This window comes from Gopherus flavomarginatus, chromosome 12 (genome assembly GCF_025201925.1).
Source record: "Gopherus flavomarginatus isolate rGopFla2 chromosome 12, rGopFla2.mat.asm, whole genome shotgun sequence".
Lineage (NCBI taxonomy): Eukaryota > Metazoa > Chordata > Testudines > Testudinidae > Gopherus > Gopherus flavomarginatus.
Genome location: NC_066628.1, coordinates 26,891,349 through 26,914,853, shown reverse-complemented (window position 1 = coordinate 26,914,853; position 23,505 = coordinate 26,891,349). Strand labels below are relative to the sequence as shown.

The window sequence follows — 23,505 nt, the reverse complement described above, 5'->3', positions numbered from 1 at the left end:
GCTTCTTTCAGGAACACTGTTTTTCTCTGAGCAACTTTTTGTGATGCTGCTGCTCCCCTTCCCCTGTAATAGCTTTCCTATTCTGACTCCCCCACTCTGCTACTTCCCATCTAAACCCTCTGAAACCCCTGCAGTTAAACACAATTCAAGTGTGGTCATGCTGATGAAGGCACAGACATTAAGAATACAAAAATCTGCAGAGACATTATCTGTTCTTGGCCTTCCTTAATTTCTGTGTGTTAAATTCCTCAAAATAAAACACTGCAATAACTTAGATTCTGTATGGAATGAACTTAACAAAAAGCAAGGAATGAAAAAAGGAAACAGAAGACAAGAGCGGGTGAAAAAATTAAATTAAACTAACAGAAGAACAGAACAGAAGAAACCTCACCTCAGACTTTGCCACCTGCCTCTGCTGAACATAAAGACAATTTACTTTGGGAGCTGGGTGATGAGAGTTAGCGCCTTCCTTGCTGCTAGCACATTTTGATTCGACAGTAATCTGAAAATGGTTCTGTGTTTGCTGGAAGAAGCTAGTAGGTGTGAACTGCTGCTTTGAAAGGTGCTAGGAAATGGCCCCTCTTGCTCATGTCTTCTCAGTCAGAACAGTATCAGGACTGACTGGAAGGCAGACATGCACAGTGGTGACACCAAATCCTGCTGATGAAGCCCTGCTGCTGCAGAGTCTGGAAATTTTCTGATGGAATTTTTTCCTGATGGAAAATGCCAATTCGTTGAAAGCAAAACATTTAGCAGAAACATGTCAATTATGTCAAAATTTTGTTTCTGGGGGAAGGTCAATAAGGTCAAAGTGTTCCATTTCAATATTTTCACAACAAATTTATTTTATAATATTAAAAATTTTAGATGTGGGCATTGGAATGAAACATTTCAATTTTTTAAACAACAAATGCTTCGACTGACTTTAAATTCTTTTTTTTCCCCGGAATTTTGTTTTGAGGCAAATTTCAAATTTTTTTGTTTTCATTCCTTTCTGGAATAGGAAAGGAATTCAAACTCACGGAATTTCCTACAAAATGGAAAATGAGGTTCCTGTTCTGCTTTAGCAAACTGTGCCACTGTCCCTGCAGTGGCAGGTGGAAGACATAAGCAAGGGGGTGGGGGTAAGAAATCTTAGCAATGCCTCTCTCCCTATAGAGGGGATTGCAGGTGTGAAGATGGTGGCATGAAGTAGAGGTGCTCCATGGAACTATAAACATGAAAGCAATCTGCTTTAGTCCTAGTGAAATGCCATTAACAATCCTGATCATATTTTGTCACCTGTTCAAATGCCCACGTGAAATGGTCATTTGGCCAAATGACATGTTTAACAGAGTGGCATGTGTTTTAATACAGACTTTGTTCATGTAGTGAAGCTCTTAGAAGTAAATATTGCCATTTTCCTATAAGAAGCACAGTCTGGAGCTCAAACATTCCTGTCAGCATTAAAATGTTATGATTTTAGTGATTTCTTCAGTGGAAAGGTAATTTAGGACTTGTCTAATGCAGGGACCTCTACACCAGTGTAGCTGCACACAAGTGCATACCCCTGAGTAGATGCATTGCACTGGTGTAATATGGGAGTGCACTGGTGTGAAACCAGGATAAGTGCAAACCCCACTTAATTCCAGGTCAGTGCATCTACAATAGGGTTTGTACTATTATAGCTATATCAGTGCAAAAAGCCCTAATGTAGACAAGCACTTACAGCCAGCATTTTTAAAGTCCGCCCTACAAAGCCAACACAGTTAATTCAGAATTAAAATAACAAGAGTAACTCTAGAGAGCAGTGTGAAGGTCAGACAAGAAGGTCAGAAGTAGTTAATGCCAGAATCCAGCTTAACTGCTAGAGGCTGGATTTCAATTACTTGTGCCTAGTGATATATAAGAATCTTTATAGACTTCTTAGGTCATAATATGCCAGCTTTCTCTTCCCCTGTCCACTTCTGCTTTCTAAGGAGGCAATCAAAGTGTATCAGGCCAGGAATGTGAGTAAAAAGCCATTTCCATGCTGGGCATATAACCCTCACAAGATCAAGCTGAATCCCAGGGATGCCCCAAGATGGACTTCGGGGGGTGGAGTGGGGGATTTTAAGATTTATTAGTACTATCACTTTTAATACCCACACACAAGGAGTTAGAGTAACATTCTCAGCCTCAAATAATTATGGATGGGATTTTTAAAGGGGCCCTTGGAGTTCAGTTCTCATTGAATTCACTGGAATTTGGGCTTTAGTGCCTTTGAAAATCCCTGTCTAGAATGTTAATCCAAAACTATCAGAGGCTTGGGAGTCCCATGGGCTTGAACAGATAAGACAGCTAGTGCTATATGGAGCATTGCATTTGTAAGATGCCAACTTACAGACCTTTCTCCAAATGGTTACTTTGCTTTGTCACAGCAGTTATATTCCAGGGATTAGGAACACCAAGCAAGGCATTTATTCTTCGCAACAGTTGCCTTTGACAGAAGGAAAAAATGTTCATGGATCCAGCTTGGCATTAGCCACAAGGACTGCTGGAGCCAGGCACCACTGTTCAGGGCCAAGGACAGTGTCATACAAATTCAGGACATGAAGTTTGCTAATTGTTAGCTTGGTGAGCTAGATCCACACAGGAAGCTTGGCAAATCTAATAAGACTACAAGATTCTACAACTCTACTGAAAAATAACCATAAACACTAGGGCTATCAATTAATTACAGTTAACTCACTCAATTAACTAAAAAAAATTAATTGTGATTAATCACAGTTTTAATTACACTGCTAAACAATAATAGAATACCAATTGAAATGTATTAAATATTTTTGGATATTTGTCTATATTTTCAAATATATTGATTTTAATAACAACACAGAATACAAAGTGTGCAGTGCTCACTTTATATTATTATTATTACAAATATTTGCACTGTAAAAATGATAAAAATAGTATTTTGCAGTTCACCTCATACAAGTACTGTAGTGCAATCTCTTTATCATGAAAGTGCAATTTACAAATGTAGATTATTTTCTGTTATATAACTGCCCTAAAAAACAAAAAGATGTAAAACCTTAGAGCCTATAAGTCCACTCAGTCCTACTTCTTCTTTTCAGTCAATCGCTAAGACAAACAAGTTTGTTCACATTTACAGGAGATAATGCTGACCGCTTCTTATTTACAATGTCACCTGAAAGTGAGAACAGGCATTCATATGGCACGTTTGTAGCCAGCGTTAAAAGGTATTTACATGCCAGATAAAGTAAACATTCATATGCCTCTTCAGCCTTTGGCCACCATTCCAGAGAACATGTTTCCATGCTGATGATGTTCATTTAAAAAAAAAATGTGTTAATTAAATTTGTGACTCAACTCCTTGGGGGAGAATTGTATGTCTCCTGCTCTGTGTTATGGCAGTCTCGGCTGATGACCTAGCACCTGTTGTTCATTTTAAGAAAACTTTCAATGTAGATTTGACAAAACGCAAAGAAGGTACTATGTGTGATTTCTAAAGATAGCTACAGCACTCAACACAAGGTTTAAGCATCTAAAGTGCCTTCAAAATCTGAAAGGGACAAGGTCTGGGGCATACTTTCAGAAGTCTTAAAAGAGCAACAGTTCAATGCTGAAACTACAGAACCCAAACCACCAAAAAAGAAAATCAATCTTCTGCTGCTATCTGACATCTGACTCAGACCATGAAAATGAACATGTCAGTCCACACTGCTTTGGATCGTTATCAAGCAGAACTCGTCATCAGAATGGACACATGTCCCCTGGAATGGTGGTCGAAGCACGAAGGGACATATGAATCTTTAGCGCAACTGGCACATAAATATCTTGCAGTACCGGCAACAATAATGATGTGAACTCCTGTTCTCACTTTCAGGTGATGTAAACAAGAAGCAGGCAGCATTATCTCCTGCAAATGTAAACAAATTTGTTTGTCTGAGCGACTGGCTGAATAAGAAGTGGGACTGAGTGGACTTGTAGGCTCTAAAGTTTCATATTGTTTTATTTTTGAATGGATTTTTTTTTGTACATAATTCTACATTTCAAGTTCAACATTCATGATAAAGAGATTGCACTACAGTACTTGTATTAGGTGAACTGACATACTATTTCTTTTGATTCTTTTTTACAGAGCAAATATTTGTAATCAAAAATAAAGTGAGCGTTGTACACTTTGTATTCTGCATTGTAATTGAAATCAATCTCTTTGAAAAAGTGGAAAACATCCAAAAATATTTAAATTAATGGTATTCTATTATTGTTTAACTGCATGATTAATCACACAATGTTATTAATCATGATTAATTTTTTAATCACTTGACAGCCCTAAGAAAAATATTTGCATGTTTTTGGACAGGCATAAATTCATTGTATTGCGGTAATTAAGCTCTACCATTAGTATCTTAGCAGTAGGAATGCTGAAACTTTTAAAAACAAGCATTTCTTTGGCATTGGCGAGAAGTCCTCTGAGAAATAAACAGAGAGGTGGTGGAGTAATTTCAGGCAAACCTGAAGATTATGTGACAGCACTAAGGTCCTACATAATGGAGCAAGGCCAGGCCAGAAAGGTGGCATATGCAAGCATGTGAATCTTCAGTGAGCTCCTTTCTGTTGCTGTGGGTATCAGAGCAAAGAAACCTAAGAGGGAAGGGATGAAATGTTATGGTGGGAGCATATAACTGGCAAGAAATGTTAGAGACAACAAGAAGGGGTTCTACAAATACGTCAGACAGAAAAGAAAGACCAAGGATAGTGTTCAATGGAGAAGGTGAGCTGGTAATGGAAGATGATAGAAAGGCAGAGCTGCTCAATGCCTAATTTGCTTCAGTCTTCTCAAAAAAATCACATGTGACCGGACAACTAGTGAAGTTCCCATAGACAATAAAAGGGAAGGGATGCAGACCAGGGTAAGTAAAGAATGTGTCAGAGATATTCTGACTAATCTGAATGAATTCAAGTCAGTGGCGCCTGATGCTATTCCCCCCAAGCTGCTGATCATTTTAACTGAAGAAAACTTGGAGCCACTGACAATAATATTTGCACACTCGTGGATGACAGGAGAGGTCACGGAAGACTGTGGAAGAGCTAATGTGGTGCCCATCTTTAAAAAGCGGGGAAAAGAAGACCCAGGGAACTACATACCAGTCAGCTTGACCTCTACAACTATGAAGCTACTAGAGCAATGTATAAAATATTCAATTTGTGAATACCTGGGGGATGAAGGGGTGATCACTAGCAGTCAGCATAGATTTACTAAGAACCAGCTTGATTTCTTCTTTGATAGGGTAACTGGTTTGGTGGATAGGGGGAATGTGGTAAACATAATATATCTGGACTTCAGCAAGGCTTTTGACACAGTTCCACATGACATTCTGATAAGTAAGCTGGAGAAATGTGGGCTTCACAGAACTACCATTAAATGGATACATAATTGGTTAAACAACTACAAACAAAGAGTAACTATTAAAGGAATGATGTCAGATTGGAGGGAGGTCTCAAATGAGGTTCCATAGGCATCTGTTCTGGGTCCGGTGTTTTTTAATGTCTTTATTAATGACCTGGATGTAGGAAGAGAGAGCATATTGATCAAATCTGTAGATGACACAAAGCTGAGGGTCAAAGGGGTTGCAAACACTTTGGAGGATAGAGCTAGTTTTCAAAGAGATCTTGATAAATTGAAGAACTGGGCTATAGACAAGAAAAGGAAATTCAACAAAAACAAATGTAGGGTGTTACACTTAGGGAAGAAAAATCAGTTAGACAAATACAGAATGAAGGATAACTGGCTTGGCAGGAGTTCTGCTGAGAAGGGTCTGGCTGTTGCGGTGGATCACAACCTCAACGTGGGTCAACAATGTGATGCTGCTGCAAAAAAGGAAATGCAATTTTAGGTTGCATTAGCAGAGGCATAGCATGTAAGTCACGGAAGGTGACAGTACAGCTCCATTCATCACTGGTTAGGCCTCAGCTGAAGTACTGTGTCCACTTTTGATCACCAATGTATAGAAAGGATATAGAGAAACTGGGAAGGATGCAGACGTGAGTGCCAAAGATGATCAAAGGGATGGAATATAAGCCATATGAGCAAAGGCTGAAGGAATTGGGTGTGTTTAGTTTGGAAAAGAGGAGATTAAGAGGGCACATGATAGTGGTCTTTAAATACTAGAAAAGCTGCCATTAAAAAGTAGAAAAGTTGTTCTCTCCTACCACAGAGGGTAGGACAAGAGGCAATGGGTTCAAACTACAGCATGGCAGATTTAGATTAAATCTCAGGAAAAATTTCCTAACTGTAAGAACAGTAGGACAATGGAAAAAACTGCCTAGGGAGGTCATGGAAGCTCCTTCACTGGAAGTTTTCAAAAGGAGGTTGGATAGCCATCCATCTTGGATGGTTTAGACACAACAAATCCTGCACCTTGGAGGGGGGTGAGATTAGATCAGACGTTCTCAAACTGGGGGGCATGAAATGTATTCTGCATGGAATGTATTCTGAGAGAAGCTTTAAGGGGAAGAAAAAGCTTGCTGCACAGATTCAGAGCTGGGTAGCTGGAGAGTTGTATGGTATTGACACCCTTAGTCCTGGAGGCACTGCTTTCAGAGCTGGCTGTCCAGCCAGCAGCCACTGATCTCCAGCCGACCAGCTCTGAAGGCAGCACTGCTGCCAACAGCGGCAGAGAAGTAAGGGTGGCAACACCATACCATGCCGCCCTTACTTCTGCACTGCTGCTGGTGCCACTCAGCCTTCAGAGCTGGGTGGCTGGAGAGCAGCGGCTACTGGTTGGGTGTCTAGGGGGAGGCATAAACTACTACAGACACAAAGAAGGGCGGCGCGATCAAATAACTTCGTGAACCACTGGGCTAGATGACTCTTGCCAATCCTTCTAACCCTATGGTTCTATAATTTTATAAGACTGTGTTTCATTATTTTAAAGAGCTTGACAGATAAATTATGTCACAAATTGGTCTAATTCAGGATTTCTGAAGGAAGTTACTAACTGCACAGAGGTTAGTAGAAATACACACATTCTACTTCTCCGCAAACCTGGTAAAAAGATGCTGTTCACAATGGCATTTCAGAAGCCGATTTATGGACAATGTGCTGATAAACCAAATTAGTGACCAAAAGTAAAATCAAGGCACCAGTACTGTTCACAATTCTTAAGTAAAAGCAGGTTTATGATTCTGGCTGATCAATTTGCACTGAGTCCATTAGCTAGCGTGGCATTTCTGTAGGCTTGCTGTTTAAATGTAGCTTTCTTTGCTGAGCAATCTGTACACCCTGGGGGCTAACTAACATTAATAAAATAGTAGCCATGTTTTGTATTTCATGGCATGGTAAAACCTCCAATAGCAAAGCTGTAGAGTTATTTCAAGTGGCCTGAAAATGTCAGTTCCCTTGTGAGGTTTAAACAGAGTCCTGAGAACAATATCTTCCTTGCACTGAGCAAGCAAACAAGTTAGTAGGAATTTCTGCCCCAGGCAGAGGACACAGAATGTAGTGGTTTTGCTTCTACTTGCTCATTTGTAAGTCTTTCTCCTATTTATTCTCACATTCTATTTGATGCCATGTGTCTAGAACCAATCACCGCTGAAGAGATTCAGCAAAAGTTTTAAAAGAAGGAATTAATTCCATTCAGCATCCCTCAGCCAGTAAAACTCAAAGAAAAAAAAAAAACAAAGGCCAGGTCCCTCACTTTCATCTTGAAGAAATGGCAGAAGCTCAACTGAGGCCTGTTTTGGCTTTCTATGCTCCATCAACATTACTCAAAGTACAGATCTCAGCAATGCATGGAAAACTGTACAGAAAGTATCACAGCTCTTGCAGTCCAATGCAACACCCATTCAAATCCACAAAAAGACTCCCACTGACTTAAATGGGGCTTAAATCGGGCCTTCAGAAGCTCCAACATTTTGTTTGGAGTTTATTTCATTAACTAGACAGATTCTTCCCTCAGTTTACACCAGTGTAACTCAGATTCCGAATTACCATCCCCAAGACAATTGAGTCCTCCTGATTCACAGTGGTGTAACTCACACTAGAATCTGGCCTTATGTACTGATCCCCAGAACACCAAACTCATTTTTGTTTGGAGTGAAACATGCAGCCAGACAGTAATACACTTGCCCAGTCTACCAAGGATTCACCATCTAGACTTGTGTTGGATTAAAGCATTTTAAAGTAATATGAAAATGTTAGAGCTAGCTAATTTAATAACCCTTCCTCCCGAGCCACTGCCAGCTATCAGTGAGAGAACAGAAAACAGAGACATAACGCATCATTAAGAATCAACATAAGAATAAAGAGAATAAATATATATATTTAAAAAATGATACTGAAATGTGATAATATCATTACATAGAAATAACTTATGGAATGGCATGGTATTGCTGAGACAAATTTCAATACTTTATAGATGCCATTTTTGCTGACATGGAAAATATTTGACAATGGCTAACAGACAGTTAAGCTTACTGTAGCCTGCTGGAAAGTTTCTGGATGAGGTCCGCTTCTCTCCTTTTGAAAGTGAACGGGACAATGTGATTACTACCCAGTGTTGCTTGTGTATCACTTCAGCCAGGAAAAGAGTTGTGAAAATGACAGGAAAACATGGTGCTGTTATCACATGACACAATAACGTAAAACATATACTCATCTAGACATACTGCCTTTGGCATGGCTAGCATAAGAAATTAGTGCATGTTATATTTTTCTTCCCCATTAAGCCTAACTAATACATCTCTCTTCAAATGGAGCAAAGCAGTTCTCGCATTTGAGGATCTTTGAGCTGCACTGTTACTGTTAATGCATTATATTGTATGCCTTTTATTTTCTTAAAACAATGGAAATATTATTTTCAGTTGTAATGTTAAAAATACCAATCATTGGAATACATTTTACTAACAAAATAACTGATTAATAATAACACTCAGACTGCATAGATTCACCACATTGATCACCATCACATAGCTTCCTCTTGGCTCTGATAAAGGAGAATTTCTTACCACAAAAACTAGTGTGTCTTGGATCCACCAATCTAGGAGTGGTGGCCATTCCCATTTAGACCTGTCAGTCTAGGTGAATCAGCCCATCCACTACTGAATACTTTTTTATGCCTTGGGCACACTATATCCTTCCCTTTTATTTCCAGATAGATCTCTGAAGCTAACGGAAGAGCTCAAGGCTAACTATTACTGTACACTGTGTGATCAGGTTCTAGATTAGAGCCTCTCACAAGCATTCCAGGTAAGAAATTTCCCTTTCCCATGACTAGGATCCACGCATTTAGCACTGATGGGTTGTACGCCTTACTAAGGGCTATGCGGAGGACAGACAGGAAATGATCGCTCAAATACCTGTACATACAAATAAAGCAATGACCAACAATGTTCAGAAACAAATGCATGCCTTTGCTCAGCTCATCATCTGCAAATGCCCTAAAACTAAGTTTATCTGTTACAATTGCTCTTAAAGCCATTTTGCTAACGTAGCCCTTGTGACTTTTCTTACACTCTTAACAAAAAAAGTTCTTTCAGGGACTCAAGCTAAGTGCTAGGGAACCTAAAAGCTCCAGGTTGCATTGGTTTCTCCGTTTGAGCAGGGTGTCGAAGAAGTTTAGGTAATGACACTTCTTGGCTAATTCTGAAATTCAGTGCGACTTGGGAGGAAAACATGATCCTGAAAGTAACACATTGGTATTTGCTGCAGAAGAGTAGGTAGGTCTGAAGTAAGGGAGTCATCCAGCTAGGAGAGAAAAGAGGGATTGCCTATCCAGAAGGCTGCATTTATCACAACTACTTCAGTGACCACAAGTGAGGCCACAGCAAGATTAACTGGAAGATCCTAGTACAACATCAAACATGACATGTATTTTGAAGGCAACCCTCAAATATGTCATGGGATTGAGAAGGTGATTGACCATCAAATGTATCAATGGTCTATAGTCCCCTAAGTCTAGTGCTATTGTGACAGACTTTAAATGTTGGGTCCATTTAAAATGGTTGTGTCTGCCCTGACTATTTCAGCTCTTCAAAGTACTTTGTCTGAACAGCTATGGAAGCTCTCCTGGAGCAAGGCCAATCACTGCCAGAGAATCATTTTACCTTCTTTAATCTACAGGGAAATGAAAATTATTATGATAAAAAGGGAGAAATACCTGTTTGGAACATCATAGAGAGATAGCTGTTTGGAAAATCAGAGAGAATGCATATGCCCACCGGATTACACAGGAGCCTACAACCTCCTGGAAGATGGCTATTACCCGTAACCAATCTGTCCTAACCTGGTAATCAGAAACTATTCTGGTGGACTTTATTCATCTCTAATTGACTGTGTCTGCTTGCCAGCCAAGGTATCACTGAGACCAAGCGTGAAGGAGAAATGGTCTGTCCAGCTCTACTCCAAATATTCTAGGTGTTCCACAAAGGAGGGAATCAGGCCTAGCTCAAGGAAAGAACTTCCCAGGACTGCCAATAATTCACGAGATCCACTGGAATTCTGATTGGGTCATCTGACTCTCCTTTAATTTGAGGCCTCCCAACATGCAAAGCCTTGATGGTGGGGCACAATTCCATCCATCTGAGATTCACAGCAGAGGGCTGCAGTCACCTAATCACAATACATAAGGAACCTAATTAATTTTAGTCCCGTTCTGAAGTCTACTTCTCCAATGAGTGGAGTGGCTAGAATAATTTAATCATGCAGGCCAAAAAACAAACAACTCATCCAATTACACAAAAGCTTGATGCAGAGCATGCAGTGTTACTATGACAGAATAGCTCCTCTGCATGGGATCTTCTTGATGGATTCTGATACCACTGCAGATTTTTCTGATGCATCTCATCCATTCAGCCCATATTATTTCAACTTCCCAGACTACAAGGTGAAAAGATAACATCAGCAAAGATGAAAAAAATCTGACATTGGTGGCCTGGAAGGGTGAGCCACAGTTCTTTGAATTTGCATCTTTTCCATTTCTTGTTGTCCATTTCATGGTGCTTGGCAAAAGACAAAGGCGTGATTTCAGAGGAAATAACTGTCAGTTTTGAACCAGTGGACCAGAGCATTCAAAACAGCTCTAGTGACCAAACAAAATACAAACTGCTGCTCATCTGACAATGAGATGACTTTAATACTTAAAGAACACAGTACTTGGTTTCTGTTTTGATTAAATTCAGCAGGAGCCTGAATATCAGACTATCAATGACAAACTTTAATTGTTAGAAAAGTTAACAGAGCTAAACATTTACTGGGGTTTTGGGAGGCAGGGTCAGACCAAAGGTCCATCTATCCCAGTAGCCGGTTTAAGACAGTGGCCAATACCAGGTGCTTCAGAGGGAATGAACAGAACAGGTAATTATCATCCCCTGTGAGCCATCCCCTGTCGCCCATTCCCAGCTTCTGGCAAACAGAGGCTGGGGACACCATCCCTGCCCATCTTGGCTAAAAGCCATTGATGGACCTATCTTCCATGAATTTATCTAATTCTTTTTTGAACCCTGTTATAGTCTTGGCTTTCACAACATCCTCTGGCAAAGAGTTCCACAGGTTGACTATGCATTTTATGAAGAAATACTTCCTTTTGTTTGTTTTAAACATGCTACCTATTAATTTCATTTGGTGATCCCTAGTTCTTGTGTTATGTGAAGGAGTAACTAACACTTCCTTATTTAATTTCTCCACACCAGTCATGATTTTATAGATCTCTAACATATCCCCCCTTAGTCGTCTCTTTTCCAAGCTGGAAAAGCCCAGTCTTATTAATCTCTCTTTATATGGAAGCTGTTCCATGCCCCTATTATTTTTGTTGTCCTTTTCTGAACCTCTTCCAATTCCAATATATCTTTTCTGAGATGGGGTGACAGCATCTGCATGCAGAATTCAAGATGTAGGCATACCATGCATTTATATAGAGGCAATATTATACTTTCTGTCTTATTATTTATCCCTTTCTTAATGATTCCCAACATTCTATTAGCTTCTTTGACTGCCGCTGTACATTGAGTGGATATTTTCAGAGAACTATCCACAATGACTCAAAGATCCCTTTTTTGAGTGGTAACAGCTAATTTAGATCCCATCATTTTATATGTGTAGTTGAGATTATGTGCATTACTTTGCATTTATCAACACTGAATTTCATCTGCCATTTTGTTGCCCACTCACTCAGTCTTGTGAGATCCCTTTGTAACTCTTCACAGTCTGTTTTGGATTTAACTATCACGAGTAATTTTGTATCATCTGCAAATTTTGCCACCTCATGGTTTACTCCTTTTTTCAGATCATGATTCACTAGCCTTCATATCTGGAGTCCTGGGTATAAGACCATCCTAAATCATAAATATAATGATTTTGGAGGCCTCTGTGTAATCCCTCTCAGACATTTCTCCATGTCACAAAAACAGCAAAAAATGAATCAAGTGAGACCCAGCAATAGTAGGCAGAGAGTACACCTGGTCAAAAACAAAGTGCACTGCTAGTACTGTATAATACTAACCAATGCTAGTACTGTGTTACTTTTTAAACATCAGTATTCAAGCAATATTTTTAATAGAAAAGAGAGAACATAGACCCATCCACTATTGTTATATATTTTGACAAAGTAGGAGCCACTGGATTCAGAGTAGGCACATAGTCCTTGAACATAAAAACACCAACACTTCTGAAAGTGGACGCTCCAGACTCATACTGTCTGTTCCAAACAATATCAGCAATGAAGGCTCAAAGAGAAAAATGCCTCATATTTTCGCTGCTAGGTGTGAAGCATCACTTTTAGAATGACTTGTAGCAGCTTCCCAACTTCAAAAAAGTTGAATACAGTTAAAATATACTGTCATTAAATAAAGTGGATTAAAATTTTATTTAAATAACAAACAATGAAGAGAAAGCTATGTTCAGACATTACATATTTTCTCTCTAATCTTCCAGTTATAGTGATCTTCGGTGTCACTGCAGCACCAATAGATAAAATATACAGAAAGGAGTGAGAGTTTGTATTTGAGGGTGTCTCAAGAGATATGTTTTCTTTGGTTCTGAGGGAAATTGGCACAGAAAATGGCAGCAGGAAATAGGAGAGCCATTACCATTGAATGCATCGGTCCTTATCTACAGTAGATGTGGACTTCAATCTTACAGCTAGGTTGTAAAAACACCTTACAACAGAAGTAATATCTTCTTGTCCCTTCACAGCACCAAGCACACTTAGTGCTCAGAAAGTCACAAATAATCAGTAACAAGCCAGGAGGCTTCCCACAATCATAGGCGCTCACACAGAGTTTTTTTACTACAAAGAACGCATTGTGTGTCTACTGGCTGTCAGGGAAGGATTAATCTTGGAATGGCAGAAGGCACCCATTCACATCAGGTAACAGTAATGTCACTGTGGTGTCCTGGATGTACATCAGGTGACTGTGATTTCTGTTTTGACTAGAAATACACACTTGGTAGCAGAAGGGAAAGCAGCAGGTGTTATTTACATGGAAGCTCTCTCTTTGAGCAAAATGTGTTCTCATGATAAAAGATTCACGATAGCAGAAGACGGGCTAAGGGGTGGGGGGTTGAGCTTCTCTGCTAGGCTGGCTGTTACAGCACTGTTTAATGGATTTATTTTTTTTTAAGAAAGTAACGTATCTGACCAGTTTCACTATTTGCTCCTGACTACAACCCATGAATTACTGTATTTATGATTAATATCATTTTTTCACTGTCCTCCCCCAGTTTTTTTATGGAGATTTACAAAAATTAATGAAGGCAATAGGAGCAAAGATAGGTTAATGCTAAGTACTTTTACAAAGCCTGCCCTGTGTGCTTTTGCTAGCACATGGTCTTCAGTGTTGTCCCATCCCATATGGTCATTTCCTCCATTCGTGCAGGTCTTTCACACAGCAAGAGACGAAGACAATTTTTAAAAAAAAATCAGTGAACACTGTTTGTATTATCACAAAAACAGGTAGGAGACACATGGACTGATGAAGAACCTCAAATTACTTGTAACTAATTCTTTAGTAAGTGTCAAGTTGGGGGTGTCCCTTTAAGAATCATGATTGAATGCTAAAAGCAAAAGTATATTTTCCTTTTAACCGTATCTATGGTGGGTTAGGAAAGCGCTTTAGCTCTGAAAACCCGACAACCTAATAATGTTAGAGGGTTGTGACTACTGATCTAACCAGACTATGTGCACACTCTTTGTACATAAAGGCAAACAGGTACACCAAGCAGATACATATTTTAAAAACTACTTTAAAAACAAAAGTTTCAGTCCTTCTAAAGTCTTAAATTATCTTCAAATAAAAATGCAAAAAGGTAGCTCACATATGATGCACCAAGCATTCTATCTTTCAAAGTCCTTATGTGCTAGGCCAAGGTTTCCCTAACCATCCTGTCATCCAAGAGGGCTTATAAAAGGAACAGACATTTCTCAGTTAGTCTCTATCACTATATTACACACACTCTGACAACAGAATCTCCCTCATTCTATCCCCCTTTTCAGGCACAAGTCATATTGAAAGCCATATTATTAGATAAGAGGAAAGAGTAAGCCACACAGAGAGAAAGCAGGCACTAAAAGGGAATGTTATTGGCGATTTGCCTCTAAACATACTTCTAAGAGAAGCATCACATGCCCAACTGTGGGCCATTTCAAGTAATTCTGATGAAGGGGAGGATGCACAGAAACAATTCCACCTCTCTCTGCCCTCTTTCTTCTCATCATGTACTCCAACCATATTTATGCTGTTGGCCTACAAACTCACACTGAATTCCTTTTGGAAATCTTCCGTCTAGCTAATCTATTCCAGGATTGCCGCATCAACTTAGTATTTAAATGCTCAATTTCTGTACACACATTACATATACAGAGCATTATTTTACACAGAGGAAGCAATATGGTTTACTAGTCTTTAAACAACCTGCATGCCTCAAGAGAACTCTCTTAGACATACCCAAGACCTTCATTAATCTATTGGAATGGGAAAATATATTATGCCAATATTTTAAAAGGGTAAATGGAGTGACCTGGTTAATTACAGGCCTGTCAGTCTGACATCAATCCCAGACAATATAAAGGAGTTACTGATACGGAACTTGATTAATAAAGAATGAAAGCAGGGTAATGTAATTCATGCCAATCAATATGGAGAACAGAAATATTTTATGGAAAATACATACTGTAATATTAACCTGATATCTTTTATTGGTGACATTACAAGTTTGGCTGTTAAAGGTATTAGTGCTGACATGATATACTAGACTTCTGTAAGGCATTTGCTAGGTACACATGACATTTTGATTAAAAAAACTAGAACAATGTAAAATCAACATGGCACACATGACATGGACTAAAAACTGGCTATAACTGATAGGTCTAGAAGTGTAAGTGTAAATGGGGAATCATCACTGAGTGGGTGTGTTTCCAGTAGGATCCCACAGGGATCATTTCTTGGCCCTACACTATTTAACATTTTTATCAATACCCTGGAAGAAAACATAAAATCAGCACTAATAAAGTTTGCTGATGACACAAAAATTGGGGGAGTGGTGAATAATGAAAAAGACAGGTCAGAGTGATCTGGACAGGCCGGTCAGCTGGGAGCAAGCAAATAATGTGTTTTAATCTGTTTAAATGTAACTGTATACATTTAGGAACAAAGAATGTGAGCCATACTTACAGATGGGAGACTCTATCCTGGGAAGCTGTGACTCTCAAAAAGATTTAAGGGTCATGGTGGATAATCAGCTGAACATAAGCTCACAGTGTGACACTGTGGCCAAGAGAGCCAATACGATCCTGGGATGCATAAGTTGGGGAATCTCAAGCAGAAGTAGAGAGGTTATTCTACCTCTGTACTTGGCACCAGTGTGACCGCTGCTGAAATACTATGTCCAATTCTGGTGCCCACAATTCAAGAAAGATGTTGATAAACTGGAGAGGGTTCCCAGAATAGCCATGAGAATGATTAAAGGATTAGAAAACACGCTCTGTAGTGACAGACTATTTAGTTTAACACAGAGAGGGTTAAGCGGTGACTTAATTATAGTCTGTAAGTGCCTTCAGGGAGATCATATATTTAATAACGGGCTCTTCAATCTAGCAGAGAAAGACATAACATGATCCAATGTCTGGAAGCTGAAGCTAGACAAATTCAGACAGAAAATAAGGCATAACATGTTTAACAGTGAGGGTAATTATTCATTGGAATAATTTACCAAGGGTCATGGTGGATTCTCCATCACTCGCAATTTTTCAATCAAAACTGGATGTTTTTCTAAAAAATTTGCTCTAGAAATTATTTTGGGGCAGGTCTCTGACCTGTGTTATACAGCAGGTCAGACTGGTTGATCACAATAGTCCCTTCTGGGTTTGGAATCTATGAATCTTAAATATACTATTGAAAACAGGCTTTTGGATAAAGTGGGGAGTAGCAGTCCTGCCTATCTCCCTTCCAGAATGACCTATGATTATGAAGCCATTACAATCCCTCCAATATGCCAGCAACTGATGGCTCAAGGAGACGGTGTGCAGAAGTCCATGCCAGGCTTTTAGCTAACAGCTTTTGACAATTAACTACCATTTTCCAGGTCTCTCTCAGCCTGCTGGAGATGACTGTACCCACATATCTAACTGCTAGCTGGCCTTCCCTATGACTGATAGCACCAGTGAACCTCTGTTTCCTTCCACTATCAAGGACACAACCAGCTTCTACTTTTCCATTCTCCACATACTTAATTGCCCTAACTTGTAACTCACTGCAGCTGAACCACACAGAGGTAATGAGATTCAACAGACAGACTTTGCTCCAAGTCTGATGCACCTCCTTGATTCTTACAGCAAGTAAGGGAATTCTCATTTTCCATGACTCACTGACTGCTCAGTTCTTCATGCTCTTTCACCCTCCGGAAAAGTCAGAGGCCTCAATTCCTAGGACAGAACTGGCACTCAGTTTGACATTCCACAGCCCAAAAGCAGGTACTACTTTTTATGGTAATAATTGCTAATTCAAAGGTCCACCACTGAACTATCCAGGCTCTGACCACTGTGACGCAGAGTGGGCTCCTAACTACTGCAGAGGTGGGCCAACTCTTCCAAAACCAAGTAATTAAAGTCAGGCTCTGATAGGCCAGTAGTTAGGGCACGAGCCTGGAACTCTGGAGATCTAGTTTCAAATCCTTTCTATGCTACAGACTTCCTGTGTTTCCTCAGAGGTCACTTAGTCCCTTCTGTAAAATGGGATAAACAGCATTTCCCTATCTGACAAGAGTTTGTGAGGATAAATACATTAAAAACAGTATGAAGCACTCAGATACTACGGTGATGGGAGCCAGATAGGTACCTGCTATCATATTACATTAGATTTAGGCATCTGAATATAAGTGTCCACATTTTCAGGAGTGACAAGCATCCACAAATCCCACTGGAGTGAACTGAAGCTGCAGCTGAACGTCTCACAAGTGATAGAACTACTGGTATCAGAGAAGAAAGACCAGAGGTCCTGGCAGCTTAGTGCTTTGTGATACTTGTATGCCAAAACCAGTGAGAAAGCAGAAAACAGTCCTCTCATATCACTATTGCTGCTGGAGCCTTAGGGATTTCTGCAGCAATTCACTATGGCAGGGGTTCTCAAACTGGGGGTCGGGACCCCTCGGGAGTTACAAGGTTATTACATGGGGGGTTGCGAGCTGTCAGCCTCCATCTCGAACCCTGCTTTGCCTCCAGAATTTATAATGGTGTTAAATATATTTTAAAGTGTTTTTAATTTAAAAGGGGAGGGTCACACTCAGAGGCTTGCTATGTGAAAGGGGTCACCAGTACAAAAGTCTGAGAACCACTGCACTAAGGCGTGGCAGACATCAAAGAGCTGCTCAGTAGAGGGCACAGAGACTTACAGTGAAAACAAATCAGAGACTAGGCAAAGACGTTAATCAGGGTGCAGAATAACTTAAAAAATACAAAGCTATCAAACAACCTCTCTCCCCCGCCATCTCTACCTACCTACAAATACAATCAGTGCAGAATCTCTGTGCTGTAAAACTGCCATGTTAGGGAGAACCCTAAAACTCAGTAGGAGAAACAAAAACAGCAGCTAGAAACAACTTCAGGTAGCACCTGCAATCCAGACTCCAAAGATGATCTCAGCAATATCTCCTTCAAAGAGGAGGTCCCCTTCACCAGGCCAAAGACACTAAACAAAGATGCTTTGCAAACCACACCAGCTCTTCATAATCTTCAGCCACAGATATCTTTGGACAATTGAACTGTCATATTCTGAAGAGATGCAAATATCCAGACACAATCCAACAATTTATCAAGAAAGATATTAGTGATGAAGAATGGAAAAGAAAGAGCCTACTGACCCAAAAACTACTGTGAGCTCTGCTCACCCCATCAGGGAACAGAAAAGTATCATATGACCTATGCCCAGTTAAGAGCATCCAATTAAGTGTGCTTGAATATCAAGTACATGTGATAAACTGTTACAGACAAGCAACAGACTCAGAATTATTCACAGGTAATTTTGGGGAAATAATTTTGAACATGGAAATTTAAGAACATTTCACTTTTGTTCTTGGAAAATTTGCAAAGAGAGATGAAATTTGTCTAATAATTTACCCAGGAAGATTTATTCACCTAGATGTAAGTATCTCACTTATAAAGCAGCTGGCAACCAGTTAATAAAAAGCCAGGAAGAATGCACAAGAAGCTATCTAAGAGCTTTGGGGCACTAGATTCACGAGATTCTGGCCCTAGCCACAAAAGCCCTTTTCACCTTAACAACAACATCCTTGGTACCTCCTTAAACTGCTCAAAAAGGAAGGTGCAGAGTCACACATGTAAGAGGATCTGAATTTGCTCATGAAGGATTCTGGCCTTAAACTCTATGCCTCTAATCTTGTATCAGCAGAGGAGGCTCACTGTACAACACGAGCCTATTGTTCCACTGGGCAGCCAGCTGCAAAGCCTCTTGGTGAGTCCTCTCAGCTCCCACTGCACTGCCAGAAGCCTACGACAGGCTGAGCCAGTGCAAGGAAAAATCAGCGACCAGATGCTCAGATTCTGCGATGATGAGCAGCAAATAAAACAGATTGACAGTCCAACAGGTACTTCAGAAGGTGGGCTCATGACTTTTACAAGAAGTCACTTAATCCTGACAGCTTTTCAAACTAGCCTGTAATGGTACATGCTCAGACAACCTAGTGACAGAGGGGCCAAAGAGATGGATGTGTGCTAGCTATCTGTGTAAAAGTGCTCATTGAGTCTATGCTCAAGAAAGAATACACTGAAGAATAGTAACAAAGGCACAGTCCTTACATCTACTCATATCCTAGTACACAAGGATAAACTGTGCAGTGTGAATCTGCTACAAAAATACCAGTACGCTGCAGGAATAATAACCTATGCCAGAAAGGCTGTACCAAAACCTAAATCACTGCATTCAAAAGTATGCTACTAAATTTGATCAATGAGCTATTCAGTTCAAATTACAGTATTATAATGAGAGCCAGGTGTAGTGCAGACTGATGCTGTGTAATCATTCCATACACCACCGCGCCAGTCAAAGAATCCTTCCTGTATTTGTTCTATTTGCGTCTGTCTTCAGCAGGGACTGCGTCATACATTACTGTAGATCTTGTGTAATGTGTACCAATAACCAACAAGAACTTGGCTTAGTTGACTGCATTAATTTTACTTGTGAACTAAATCCCATTTGGATGCAGAAGACAGAAGGTGAAAGGGGCCACACTTTACTTTAAGGGTCCATTTATAAATAGTTTAGGAAGAGTGAATACTGGATTGTTATTATAGATTGTTACAGAGTCCAACAGATCAATAAATTTCTTATAATCATGGCTAATAGCCATTTCTAACACCTTCCAACAATGTTTATAATCATCTGTTACACATACTAGAAATGTCTGTAACATGTATATGTCTATTAATCATTGATTAACCTTTTATAAACTATAAATGCAACCATAACAAAAAGTATCAGGGGGTAGCCATGTTAGTCTGGATCCATGAAAAGCAACAAAGAGTCCTGTGGCACCTTATAGACTAACATTTGTATTGGAGCATGAGCTTTTGTGGGTGAATATCAACTTCATCAAACGCATGAGTCTGATGACATGCATCTGACAAAGTGGGTATTCACCCACGAAAGCTCATGCTCCAATACATCTGTTAGTCTATAAGGTGCCACAGGACTCTTTGTTGCTTTTTATAATAAAAAGTGGGACCATGGAAGGATTGTGTATTGCCTCACACACCTCATAGCCAAGTAAAGCACCTCATCCATAATACTCACTTTTACCTTTTTGTCAGGCCCCCATCAAGGGCAGCCTCCTTATTCAAGACAACACTTCAGCTTGTGCTTAAATCCTATTGACTTCAATGGAACATAAGCACATGCTTAAAGTTAAGTACATGCTTAAATGGCATAAACTTATGCAAGTGTTTAAGTGAACATAAGAATGGCCCTATCGGGTCACACTACAGGTCCATCTAGTCCAGTAGCCTCTCTTCCGACAGTGGCCAGTGCCAGGTGCCCCAGAGGAAAAGAAAAGAACAGAACAGGTAATCATCAAGTGATCCATCCCCTGTCGCTCATTCACAGCTTCTGGCAAACAGCCATTGATGGACCTATCCTCCATGAATTTATCTAGTTCTTTTTTTAAACCTGTTATGGACTTGGCCTTCACAACATCCAGGTTGACTGTGCACTGTGTGAAGAAATACTTCCTTTTATTTGTTTTAAACCTGCTGCCTATTAATTTCATTTGGTGATCCCTAGTTCTTGTGTTATGAGAACACAACACTTCCTTATCAACTTTCTCCACGCCAGTCATGATTTTATAGACCTCAATCATATCTCCCCTTAGCTGTCTCTTTTCCAAGCTGAAAAGTCCCAGTCTTATTAATCTCTCCTTATACGGAAGCCGTTCCATATCATTTTTGTTGCCCTTTTCTGAACCTTTTCCAATTCCCATACATCTTTTTTGAAATGGGGTGACCACATCTGCACACAGTATTTAAGATGTGGACATATCATGGATTTATATAGGGGCAACATGATATTTTCTGTCCTATTAGCTATCTCTTTCTTAATTATTACCAGCATTCTGTTTGCTTTTTTGACTGCCGCTGCACATTGAGTGGATGTTTTCTGAGAACTATCCACAATGACTCCAAGATCTCTTTCTTGAGTGGTAACAGCTAATTTAGACCCCATCGTTTTATATGTATAGTGCATTCCTGAATCAGGGTCTTGGCTATCAACGTAGCATTTAGATGAATTATACTGTCTTTCTAAACAAAACTTTTTATTTCCAAGAGGCAGAATAATTAGCTGATCAGAAACGCTGCACAGACCTTGCACCCTGCATAATGTAAATACTATGAATTTTGTTTTTCATCAACATAAATCACTTGAATAGATACAGTATTTTTAAAGCTCATCAAAACGATTACATATTATGGTATTTCTCTGCCTTTGCGTTATATTATCATGATGACAGTGCTAAGTACTGTACAGCTATGCAGGAAAAAAGCATCATACTATGCCAGAATATCCATACTAAACTCATTAAATAGACACAAGTAATCGTGGTCACAGTTGGGGCTAAACAAACTGCTCATTCTTTCTAGGCTTCATTAAGTGGTAAGGCTTATGATTAAGCCTACAATTTAGTCATGGACATTTTTAGTAAAAGTCATGGACAGGTCATGGGAAATAAAAAAAAATTCATGGCCTGTGACCTGTCCATGACTTATACTATAAATATCCCTGGCCAAATCTTGGGGGGAGGGGCGCTGCTGGGGGGGAGCGCCGGGGATTCTGGGGCTGAGGCCAGCAGCACCAGCTGCCTGGAATCGCCAACTGCCTGGAGCCAGTTGCTTGAGTGGCCTTGGGATCGGCCACTCTGGCTGCTGCAGAAGTCACAGAGGTTGTGGAAAGTCAAGGAATCCATGACCTGCGTGACAGACACAGAGCCCTACTCATGATCCAATAGCCATGTACAGTAGTAAGAACTACATCCATCTTCACTCTAAAATCCTCCACTCTAATCCCTTCCATTAGATCAGTGGTCATGAACCAGTCCATCACGATTGACTGAGCTGCCCAGTGGGAGTCCACACCCCAACTCCCTGCCCAGCCCTGAGCCCCCTCCTAGAGCCAACACCCTGAACCCCCTCCTGCACCCCGAATCCCCTCCTGCAGCCCAAACCCCTGCCCCAGCCCTGAGCCCCCCCGAGACAGCATCTCATACCCCCTCCTGCACCCTGTACCCCCTCCCACATCCCAATCCCTTGCCCCAGCCCTGACCCCGCTCCCACTGCCAGCACCCCATACCCGTTCTTGCATCCCAACACTCTGCCCCAGCCCAGAGCTCCCTCCCAGAGACAGCATCTCATACCCCCTCCTGCACCTTGTACCCCCTCCCACAACCCAATCCCCTACCCCAGCCCTGACCCCCCTCCCACTGCCAGCACCTCACACCCCTTCCTGCATCCCAACACTCTGCCCCAGTCCAGAGCTCCCTCCTGCACCCAAACACCCTCCCAGAGCCCGCAAACCGCAACCTCTCCTGCACCCGAACACTCTACCCCAGCCCGGAGCCCCCCACCGCACCCAAACTCCCTTGCAGAGCTTGGACCCTTCACCCCCTTCTGCACCCCAATGCCATGCCCCAGGCTCAGCCGGAGCCTCCTCCCACACTCCAAACCCCTTGTCCCCAGCCCAGAGCCCACACCCCCTCCTGAACCCTAACCCCCTGCCCCAGCCCGGTGAAACTGAGTAAGGGTGGGGGAGAGCAAGCAACGGGAGAGAAGTGGGGGGGGGGCTTTGGGGAAGGGGTGGGGCCTCGGGAAAGGGGCGGGGTAGATCCTAGGTTGCACTTAAATTCAGAAAGTGATCTTCTGCGTAAAAAGGTTAGAGACCACTGTATTAGATGCTTCACATTGACATCCTCCAGTCTGGACCTTCCCATAAAGCAGTCACACCAATGTCATCCAGAACAAGAGCAACTAACTTGATTTCTCAGAAGCACCTATGCCTAGCAGCCAAGGGCCCTTTATTCAGGGGAAGAGAGTTTTTAAAGATGAAATCTATAGCATGAATTGTCCATGGGAGATTAACCCAACTAACACCAAGACACTTCAAAAAGTAACCTCCGACTGCATCCAGCCATTCAATAGGAGCCTGATATTTCAGAAGAGCTGCACCCTCTGCCCTTAAGTTAAAATCCAGGTTCTGTCAGACCAAGTAAGGTCCAGAGGCGATGACTCCTCCCCTTCCTCTGCTGACTTCGTTAAGGTGGGGTTGCCCCATGAGATCATGTAGGAGGGGGTGTTCAGGGAGCCAAGCTCCAAACTGGTTAGGGCTTTGTTTTGAAATACATCCCAGTTTGTAATCTCAGTCCAAGTCACTCTGAGTCAGGCTCCTATTGAAAGTGAGTCTAACTCCGCCTCCAGATCTTAACAGATTTACCCCAAATTTAAAAAATATTTAGGGTGAAATTCTAGCCCC

The 23,505-nt window shown here is 40.9% G+C and overlaps 1 protein-coding gene across 7 annotated transcripts in view; it reads right to left on the bottom strand.

Moving 5' to 3' along the window:
* Positions 1-23,505, bottom strand: part of MAP2K4 (mitogen-activated protein kinase kinase 4) — a 190,511-nt gene that overhangs the window by 74,213 nt on the left and 92,793 nt on the right. For 4 of the 7 annotated variants that reach the window (XM_050919363.1, XM_050919365.1, XM_050919366.1 and 1 more), the window contains one exon: positions 8,462-8,557. The exons of 2 other annotated variants lie outside the window; for them this stretch is intronic. In XM_050919363.1, coding sequence (XP_050775320.1) covers positions 8,462-8,557 — 96 coding nt within the window. The remainder of the gene's footprint in view (positions 1-8,461; positions 8,558-23,505) is intronic. One more of the 7 variants, XM_050919367.1, reaches the window with a different exon arrangement.